An 11,052-nucleotide genomic window follows, 5' to 3' on the forward strand; every position below is an offset into this window, starting at 1 on the left:
CTAGTGTATTCTAGCCCTCATCAATCCTGCCTCAGCAGGCATTAATAAATCGTCAACGAGGATGACCCAGGGAAGGCCTTTCTTTGAAGAAGTTGCTAAAGTTGCCAAAGAGTCTGCATGAGTATTCTTGCTCCTCGGGACCTGTTGTATAGAGAAAGATTCAAAACCAGATTGTAATTGTCGAGCTTTACCCAAATATCCTTGCATCCTATGATCCTTGGCTTCTAGCTCACCCTTAACCTGTCTAACAATCAACCTTGTGTCTGAAAAGGCCTCAACAACTTTTCTACCCAGCTTCTTCACCATAGCTACCCCAGTTAACAAGGCTTCATATTTGGCCTTAAAATTAGTGGTTGAAAAGCACAACCTTAGGGATTTCTCAATAGCAATTCCGTCTAGGGATACCATTACTATCCCAACTCCAAACCCCCTTTGGTTAGCTGCCCCATCTACGTAAAGCTTCCAAGCTGGATTTCCATGGACAACAACTGATGTGACTTGCACCCCTACTAATTCTCCCCTCTCAACAACAACCATTCCTAAGTATTTAGTAAATTCTGCCACTATGTTTGCAAGAACCTACCCCTTAATAGCGGTACGAGGCATATACTTTATGTCAAATGCTCCCATAATCGTCCCATACTTGGTGATTCTCCCCGTATAATCAGATATCTGAAGTAACAACTGCAAAAGGAGTTGAGTGAGGACCACAACAGTATGCACCTGGAAGTAGTGAGGGAGATTCCTCGTAGCGTGCACTATGGCCAGAATGGCTTTCTCTAGTGGCAAGTAACGGACCTCTGCCTCTTGCAACGATTTACTCATATAATAGACCAATTTCTGGACCCCAGCCTCTATCCTTGCTAAAAATAAACTCACGGCATGACACATTACTACAATATAAGTATAAAAGACTTCCTCCTTTTTCGGCCTGGAAAGAATAGGTGGTCGACATAGGTATTCCTTCAACTCCTTAAAGGCAAGATTACACTCCTCAGTCCACTCAAATCCCTTCCACTTGTGAAGCAGTTGAAATAATGGTCTACATCTATCTGCTTACCAAGAGATAAACCTCTTTAGAGCAGCAGTCATTTTAGTCAACTTTTGTACCTTTTTAAGATTCCGAGGAGGTTGTAAATCATTTATCACCTTAATCTGATTAGGATTAACATCAATTCCATGATGCGTGATCATATATCCCAAAAACTTGCCGGAACTAACGCCAAAAGAACACTTCGAGGCATTGAGAAGCAATTTATGTTTCCTCTGTATCTCAAACACACTTCCTTGGTCATTTATGTTTGGACATATGTGGTTCACTTGTTAAGAACATATGTCATTCTTTTATGTAATTGGCTAATTTTTTGACAAAACGCACTTTGCTTGTATTTGGGTAGATCTGGGATGTGTTTAATACTTCAAGGAACAAGGTTTCAAGATCAAGTGTTAAAGTCATGCAAGTCTGTCTAAGAAACAAGCTGAAGAAGTGCCTATCATTAAAGCTTGATAGTTAGCATCTATTGAGCTTAAGAAGTTGTTCCAGCCCCGTGGCTCGACAGCTGCTCAATAGCTTCTCGACACCTCTATCTGTCGAGGTTTAAGAAAAACAGAATTTTAAATCTGTTTTGATTCCAATCCGTGGATATGTTTTTGGGCCTTCTTTTCTCACAACCCTAGACATATAAAAGGATTATTTTAAAGGCTGTATCTGGTTACACAGTAGAGAGCGCAAGTTGCAAAAGCTATTTGTGACCGGAGACAAAGTTTGCCCTAGTTCATCTCTTTTGTGAAGAAGTTGCTGTGTTTGTGCACCGTAGAGTTTTGTAACCAAGCATCTTCTTGTTCTTCATTGTGAGGATGAACTGAAGAACTTTACAGCCAACATCTTTCTCAAGTTGGTGATTGAAGTCGCGTACTGAGATCCGCGCAATTGGTTAGTCACGTACTGGGAGCTGTGCATTAAAAGGAGAGATTGTTACTACAGAACAAGTCCAATTGGGCATTGGGGTAAGAGTTCAACTATAGGTTGGTAGAAGGTACTGGGATTCCTTTACTTGTAACAGCTTGTTTTGATAATAGTGGATTCTCGGGAGTGGTGACCTTAAAATCACCCGGTTGAGTTTTTGCCTTTGAGGTTTTCCCCATTCGTAAACAAATCACTGTGTCAATTTATTTTCCGCTGCACTTTAGTTTATTGGTGATTTTTTTGTGCTACCACGTGTTTGCATGTTAATTTGGTTAATTAATTAAACTTGGCTAATTAATCAATTAATCCATCACAAGGGGTCAATACGTTTTTGGCCCATCAATTTAAATGCTCGGTTACTACTTTACTCTTCACGACCATGTCATCAATGTACACTTCTATATTTTTCCAAGTTGAAACTCAAACATTCTGGTCATCATCCTTTGGTAGGTAGACCCAACATTCTTCAAACCAAAAGGCATTACCTGATAATGATAATTCCTAGTAGGAGTCAAGAAGGAAGTCTTCTCATGGTCAGCCAAAGCTAACGGTATCTGATGGTATCCCTGAAAGGCATCCAAAAAGCTCATCTGAGGATGACCGACCGTAGCATCGACCAACTGGTCAATCTAAGAAATCAAAAAGGGATCCTTGGGGCAAGCTTTGTTCAAATCAGTAAAATCCTGACTTCTTCTTCACCACAACTGTATTGGCCAGCCATTCTTAAGTTTAATTACTTCCTCCTTGACAGCCTCAATATGTTCTTTAGAAGAACGCCGAGGTGGTTATTTCTTAGGGACAACTATTGCGTTAACATTAAGTAATGACAAATGAAATCTAGATCCACCTTGGGAGCTTCATAGGCACTTCAGGCAGAAACATTAACATTCTTCCTAAGGAAAGCCAATAATTCCACTTTCTCTTGTGGGGGAAATTGAATTCCAATTTGAAAAAAAAATTTTGCATCAGTATCGATAATAACCTTCTCCAACTCTTCACACATTAATCCCCCATCTACCACGTTCGAGGATTTAGCTACTTTCGTTAATTGCTACAAGGCCTTCTTTTGGGTAGCCAAGGCTTCCCCCTCAGATTGATGTCTAATAGAGGCGACCAAGCATTGCCTTGACATGGCCTAGCTTCCAATTAACTCCCTGACTTGCTCCCCCGAGGGGTACTTCATCTTCAAATGCAAAGTCAAAGAGACAGCTCCCATGGCATGTAGCTATGGCCTTGCCAAAATAGCAGTACAAGTCGGGATACATAATCTCTGCCTTAGTGTCCTAGTCTAGTAAGACCCTTCTTACATCATACCGTCCAATCCGAAGGGTTACCACTAGGGAATCATCATGTGGTTGATAAGTTCCAACCTTGTCCTTATTGGAAAAACTCAAAACTGGTCAGACTTCCACTCTCCCTCACTTAGACTTAGGGATTGAGCCTTCGGTATTTGGTCTTGCTATAGACATAACCCCGAAGGGACATCCTCCAATCTGACTTGGGGCCACAAGAATAACGTTAATTGTTTGCAGGGAAGGTCTCAAGACAGACTCCCTTTGGTATGCCGACCCAACCTGACTCCCTTGCCTAGAAGGCTGATGCATAAACTTCCTTAGCTTCCCGACCTTGACAATTTGCTCCAAATAATCTCGAAAAGTTCTACAATCTTCAGCAGTAGTATGCCCACGGTCTTGATGATCTTGACAGTAAAGACCCTGATTACGCTTCGTGGGGTCACCTCCAACTTTATTTGGCCACTTGAAGTATGGTTCACCTTTTATCTTCTCAAAAATTTGATGAACAGGCTCCTTGAACACTGTACTAACCACCTGTGCACTAGGATGCCCAGCATGTCGAGCAAAATCTCTTTTGGGTTGATTGTTGTTATATCTTTCTGACCTAAAGTCTCTTCGGTCAGAAGGAGCCACCTTTGTTTTTCCCTTCCCTTGCTGCCGATCCTCCTCGACTCGTTTGTGCTCATCAAGTCGATCCATTAGCTGGCATATGTTTCGCGCTAGCTTCATTGTCAAGGACTTTCTCAAATCATGCTCGGTAGGGAGGCCAAATTTAAATGTACTTATTGCCATGTTCTCAAAATCTCCACCTATCTCATTAAACATTTCCCAATATCTATTGGAATAAGTTTTTAGGGTTTCACCCTCCCTTATCACCATGGATAACAACGAATCCAAGGGACGAGGAACCTAACAAATTGGACCCCAAAAGCCCTAGTAAGCTCTTCAAAAGAGCTAATTGAGCCTTCATCCAACCCATCAAACCACCTTATTGCAACAGGTCCCAAGTTAGAGGGAAAGACCTTGCACATAAAAGCTTCATTCTTAGAATGAACAACCATCCTCTGATTGAAATGATTGACGTGCTCCATAGGGTTGGTCCTCCCATTATAAATGGTGAAAGTGGGTTGTGTGAACTGGCGAGGGAGCTTGGCCCTATCAATTCTGCAGGTAAAAGTGATTTTGAAATCTGGCGCAAAGCTTTACTTATCGCGTCATTCCCCAAGCCCCTAGCGGTTGGACTTTTATCCCTTTTCCTATGATATCACTTCTCTATATCCCATTGTGAAGGCACAGAAAAGGATTCACTAGGAGGTGTTCTGAACCTTAGCCTGTAACTACCATTTTCACTCGAGTCAGTTTCAGAGCTAAAAGGGGACACCTCTCGTTGTTTATAACGTAACTTCCTACGCAAGTGATTTATCTCCAACCTAAGGTTCTGAGTTTCCTCCCCATGTGAGATATGACTTCGAGTTCTAGAATGACTCCTGCTAGTATGACCTGTGTGCACACTAGGAGGGTGATTAACTTAACGACCTCTCCTCCTTTCAAGGTTAACAAACTGATCTTCACGTTGTGATCGCACAGATTCTTCTCTGTTTGGTCATGAACCCACCATGGCTAATCAAAGTTGTAAGTGTTTTCTTGATTTCCCACAGACGACGCTAATTGTAAGGACTACAATTTGAACCATAGTCCACCAAGAACAATGGATGATGGCTAGCAAGCTCAAAACAATATATTTATTAGAGAGTAGGTTTCACGGGGAGACGTTTCAACAAATTAAATAAGGACTATAGATAATAGGATTTATGCCAATAAGACTAAAAACACTATTTGAGAGAAATAACGCTTATCGGTCAAGTCCGAGGATGAGATGTTCTTATAATAACTCAAGTTTATATGAATATAGTCTATCCTTTTTTTTTTTCCCCTTCTCAGATTACATGCCCTTTTTTTTTGTGGGGGCCTTTCTTTTATATAGTCCTTCCATCTTTTATCCCAGCCTTTTACTTGTTGATCTTCTAGGTAATCTCTTGGATGTTTGTTCCATCAAAACGTCCTGGAAGCTTTGCGAATAATTGTAAGCTAAGATAACACTGTTGAAGTGTCATTTCTCCATAAATGTGGCCAGCTGTTTTGGTGCAGAGTATTTAATGTGGTGATGACAGCTTCTTCCCAGATATTTCTTCATTTGTTGTTGGCTACCTTCTGATGCCTATCTCGAGAAAAGTGATTACCTTTTGTTCCTTTTTTACAGTATTCTCGAGATGGCTGGGTCCCAACCTTCTATAATGCTTTCCCGAGAAGGCTTGGCTCTTCGGGAACTATCGCCAATCCATTATTATTTCAACAATTATCGGGTTTCTATATGTCCTTGGGCATGGACCATGGCTTAACACACTTACTCGACCTCTTTATCCTCAGGATATATATATATATATATATATATATATATATATAATATATATATATATCTCTCTCTCTCTCTCTCTCTCTCTCTCTAAAAATAAGTTTTAAAAATGAGAAATGATATGTCCACAATATTTTTACAACAAATCCTAAGTGGCAAGTTGTTACTGGTTGTTATTGTTAGGGCAAAAAACTAATTTTAGTGTTAGGTTCAAATTTGAACCAATAACAACTAACCACTTACGATTTGTTGTGAAAATGTTGTAAAAATGTTGTTGACGTAGCATTTCTCTTTAAAAATATTATCTATTCATACTGAATTCTCCCAAAAATAAGTTTAAGAAATCATTTATTGTAGCATGTTTATGAACTGTATTTTATTTTATAAGTTTTGAAACATATTTAAGGCAATTTTCTAGTTTATAGATTTTATTGTGTCTATGGACTTGCCCCTTTAACTAACAAGTGATGAAAACAAGGAGAACAATCATCGTTAAAGGGTTCCAGCTCAACCAGTGTGCTATTTTAAACCAATATATATGTCGTAGTGTTGGCAAGGTTGTTATGTAAGAATACACTAGAAATAGTAGTAGGGTTGCTTGTGATAAACAAAATCATGCAATTGAAAAACAAAATAATAATAATGGCACGTCATTTTTTTTTTCTTTTTTTGAAGGGAAAGACGTTAAGCTTTATTAAGAAAACCCAACAATGTCAGCCAGGATAACGGAAAAAAAGGGTGGTGGAATAGCCTTTATTCACACCGAAAAATCTGAAATACAAATCGCATGTCTTGCTAAATTATGCGCTATTTTATTACCTTCTCTCTTTACATGAGAGTAAAGTAATTGATTAAAAGAACTAGCATTAAATCTGATGTCCTCAATTAACAAACCATACAAGGACAAGTAGGGGCTGTCATTAATCAAAGCATTAGCCAACACCTGTGAATCAGTTTCCAGGACTGCTCGACCAAATGCCAACTCAGATGCAAACTCAAGTGCTGTTGAGGCTACCAGTGCTTTAATCTCCACAGGCGTGTATAGCTGTGGTAATAGTTTAGACATTGAAGCCATGACCAAGCCATTATTGTCTTGAATCACTATGCCAATACCTGATTTTTTTTGTTCTTTGAAAGTAGCTCCATCACAGTTTATCTTCACCACCCCTTGAGCTGGAGGACGCCACCTAGTCCGAGTGGAAGTGGTGTCAGGCCGAGGAGGGAATGGTATAGGCTGAGTTAGTGCAAACTCAGCCACTCGCTCCTTTGCCGATGATGCAATTTGATGAACACAAATGCTGGGTTTGTTCAAGCGTGCCTGATTCCTTTGAGCCCAGATTAGCCAAGCCAAGGTTGAGAACAACTCAAAGTTATGTTCGTTTGTGATTAGCCATGAGAGCAGCTCCTTAAAATCCATAAAGGTGCTTCTTCTTCAACATTGCCAGTGTTTCATCTTCCCAAACCACGTTTAACTCGCTGCAAGACCAGAGAGCATGGAACGCCGATTCAGGTACCTGTTTGCAATGATCACAAGTTGAGCTTTCGACGATAGTTCGACGCACCAAATTATCTTTTGTTGGTAGTGAGTTTCGGCATGCCCTCCAAATCAAATTTTTGATTTTATTCGGAACTTGCAAAGACCAGATTGTCCGCCACAGTTCCTTGTCATGCACCCTCTGTTCCTCATCAATCTCGGCCTGTTCTTCGGACTTCAAGAATCTATACCCAGACTTACCTGTGTATATTCCATTGCTTGTGAATGGCCAGAACAACATTTCCTCTGCCTCACACCTTGAGAGTGGTATTGATTTGATCAAATCTACTTCCACCAGGGTAAAGATGCCATCTATCCAGCCATAGTTCCACTGCCTTGTATTTTCCTCAATCAACGTCTCCATTTTAGCATTTGCCAATGTTTCAACAGTAGGTGATAAAACCTGTGGCAGATTTTTCCTTGGTAGCCATTGGTCTTGCCATATGCTCACAGCCTTGCCATTCCTAATCCTCCATCGGCAGGCCCTAAGTAAGACATCCCTCTCATGCAAGAAGCTAGCCCATGCATGTGAACTACCACTTGTATGTTTTGCCTCCATAAATGTATAATTTGGAAAGAAGCGTGCCTTGAAAAATTTGTGAAATAATGACTCTAGTTTTTCAAGAGTTGCCATGCTTGTTTTGCCAACAAGGAATCATTGAAGATGGCTATGTCCCTAAACCCCATACCTCCCTCCAATTTTGATTTCTTTAATTCCTCCCACTTCAACCAATGGATCTTCCTTTTGTCCCTACCAAAATTTCTTGGTCATTGTTTCAATTTCATAACAAAGACCCAATGGGAGTTTAAAGCACCCCATAGCATATGTTAGGATGGCTTGAATGACCTCTTTGATGAGCACGTCACGACCGGCTTGAGACAAGAGTTTCCCTTCCCATCCTTGTAATTTCCGCCACACGTTTTCTTTGATAAAATTGAAACTTTCATTCTTCCTTCTACCCACCAAGGATGGCAACCCAAGATATTGCTCAAAATGCACAATTTCTTGCAAACCTAAGGCATCCATGATTTCTTGGTTGGTTGCTTCCACGGTAGATTTACTAAAGAAGATGACTGTTTTGTTTTTATTCACCTTTTGACCCGACTCCCCTTCATATTTCTCAAGGATGTCAATCATCTTCCTGCATTTGTCACCAGTTGCCTTGCAAAATAAGAGGCTGTCATCTGCAAACAATAAATGGGTTAGTGTTGGGCCTTTATGGCAAAGAGGGAAACCCTTGATATCCCCCACACTTGCTGCATGTTGGATGAGGCCATGGAGGCCTTCCATGCATAGAAGGAAAAGGAAAGGTGACAGTGGGTCTTCTTAGTAGATGCCTCTAGTGGGGTGGATAAATCCTTGAGGTTCGCCATTGACCATGATGGAGAAAGTGACTGTTTTTATGCATGCCATGATCAGTCCAATCCACCTTTCATTGAAGCCCATTTTTCTCATAACATTTTCTAGGTACGCCCATTCCACTCGATCATATGCTTTACTCATATCAAGTTTAATTGCCATGTACCCTGTTTTTCCTGAACTCAAAATTTTCATGTTGTGTAAAAACTCAAATGTAACAAGTATATTATAAGTAATCAATCGATTCTTGGCAAAAGCTGATTGGTGCTCCGTGATGATGGTGGGTAAAATTGTCTTAAGTCTATTTGCAAGAACTTTCGAGAAAATTTTGTAAAGGACATTGCACAAGCCAATGGAGCGATATTGAGTGACAAATTTAGGAATTTTTGTTTTAGGGATGAGTGTAATGAAAGTGTGGTTTATTGGGTGAGGGATTGTACTTGAATTAGGCCATGATAGGACTGAATTCGTTACATCGTTGTCAACCACACCCCAAAAGTGTTGGTAGAATAATGGTGGCATGTCATCAGGTTATGGGGCTTTGAGAGGGGCCATTTGCTTGAGAGCTTCCTTAACTTCATAGTCATGAAAGGGTGCAATGAGGGTGGCATCCATGTGATTGGTGATAACCATAAGAATATGTTCCAAAGCTGCCCCTTGTTAGATCGGATTTGAAGAGGTGAAGAGTTCATGGTAATACTTGATCAAATGTGCTGCAATCTCATTCGGTTCTACTGTCCAAGTGTTGGACTCATCCATGATCCCACAGATTAAATTTTTCCTGAATCTTTAAGTGGCTCGGCAATGAAAAAATCTTGCATTGTTATCTCCATCTTTTAGCCAAAGTGTGCATGATCTCTGGCTCCACATGCGAGCTTCCCTATCCAAAAGAGCGTTGATTTCTTCTTTAAGTACCCTAATCTGTAAGTTCTGCCCATTTTCTTGTGCTTCATTCTCGGCTAGCACCAAAAGTTCCTTCTTCTTTGCCAATTCTTTTCTCATGTTGCCAAAAATGTTATGGTTCCACCATATAAGATCTCGATCACACTTTTCAACTCTTTTAATAATGTCATTGTCATTGTACCCGTGTGAGTAGGATGACCATGAGGCCTCCACCACTTCACCACACCACACATATATTAATCACATCTCCTCAAATCTGAATAATTTCTTTCGTGGTGGTGTTACCAAACCTGACAAATTAACATACAGAGGCAGGTGGTCTAATGAAGTACATTGAAGATGATGAACAATTGTACTTGGAAACTTAAGAAACCAATTCGCATTGGCCACGCCTCGGTCAAGTCTCTCCCAAATGGAATGTCCATCTGCAAAGTGCTTACTCCATGTGAATTTGTTTCCACAAAGCCAAGATCCAGGAATCCACACTCATCCAATGCTGCAACACATCCCTAAATAGATCATGGTGTCTTGTTGCACCACCAAGTTTCTTTTCCTATCGTATTATCTTGTTGAAGTCACCAGCACACAACCATGGTACATCGATGTGGTGGTTTAAAATTCTCAGACTATCCTACGCCCCACACCGTCTTGAGGTTTCTGGTTCTCCATAAAACCTTGTGAACCTCCATTCATTAGAGGAGCCTCTGTTAATCCAAGTATCAATATAATAATTGGATAAATCTATCACCACCATGTTCACTGAGGATTTCCAAAAAAGGTCTAATCCACCACCATGCCCCATCCTTGGAACCACCCACTTATGTTCAAAGTCTATGTTTGTTTGCATCAGGTCTAACCTTGCTTCGTCTGCCAATGTCTCGGCAATGAACACGATAGAGAGATCTTTAGCTCGGATTATATCTCCAAGCTCTTTCCCTGTACACATTTGCCTAAGTCCGCAACAGTTTCAAACTAAGCAATTCATGGCGACTAGCAGGGCTGAGTATCACCCTCCGCCAATTCAATATAGTCATCCTCCTCACTCCTCGAAACCTGATAATGCTTATTGGGTAGCTTGGAATGATCATCACTGGGTGTCAAAGTTCTCTTCCCATAGCTCGGATTGCCTTGTGATACAGCTACAGTTGGAGTTGTGTTAATACGTACAACCCTAGTCCATCTTGGCTTGGGTGCTTGCGTAGAAACCCTAGGAGCACATGCTGAGTTGTTGGCCTCGTGAGAAATTAATTCCGGAGTTAATTCTGGAATAAAAGCTTCTGGGATATTTCCTTTCGGTATTGGAATTGTGGAATTATTTTCACTGGGTTCACAAGGACTTAATTCCGGAAAAGGTTGGGCTGAGGAGTTACCTATTTGGATGGGATTCTCTGAGGAGTCAAACTCCTTTAAAGCCGCACCAATATCTTTAAGGTGTAAATCAGAGCTTCGCGTGTTTGAAGGAGGGAAATCATTGCAATTAAATGCTTGAGCTCCGTTGGACCTATCTGCCGTTGAAGAATAATTGTGTGTAATGGATTGCATTAAATCGTGCTTGTCCGTCTCATCTGAATTATTTTAATT

The 11,052-nt window shown here is 40.6% G+C and overlaps 1 protein-coding gene across 1 annotated transcript; it reads right to left on the reverse strand.

The window, feature by feature from the left end:
• LOC142632644 (uncharacterized) lies at positions 1 to 537 on the reverse strand. Its single transcript, XM_075807014.1, has one exon. The coding sequence runs from the start codon at positions 535 to 537 to the stop codon at positions 1 to 3; it is 537 nt and encodes a 178-aa protein (XP_075663129.1).
• Between the last annotated feature and the right edge of the window lie 10,515 nt (positions 538 to 11,052).

This window comes from Castanea sativa, chromosome 4, assembly GCF_040712315.1.
Source record: "Castanea sativa cultivar Marrone di Chiusa Pesio chromosome 4, ASM4071231v1".
Taxonomy (NCBI): domain Eukaryota; kingdom Viridiplantae; phylum Streptophyta; class Magnoliopsida; order Fagales; family Fagaceae; genus Castanea; species Castanea sativa.

Coding starts and splice junctions, on each gene's coding strand:
- LOC142632644 (XM_075807014.1), bottom strand. CDS start 537: ATGGTTGTTGTTGAGAGGGGAGAATTAGTAGGGGTGCAAGTCACATCA.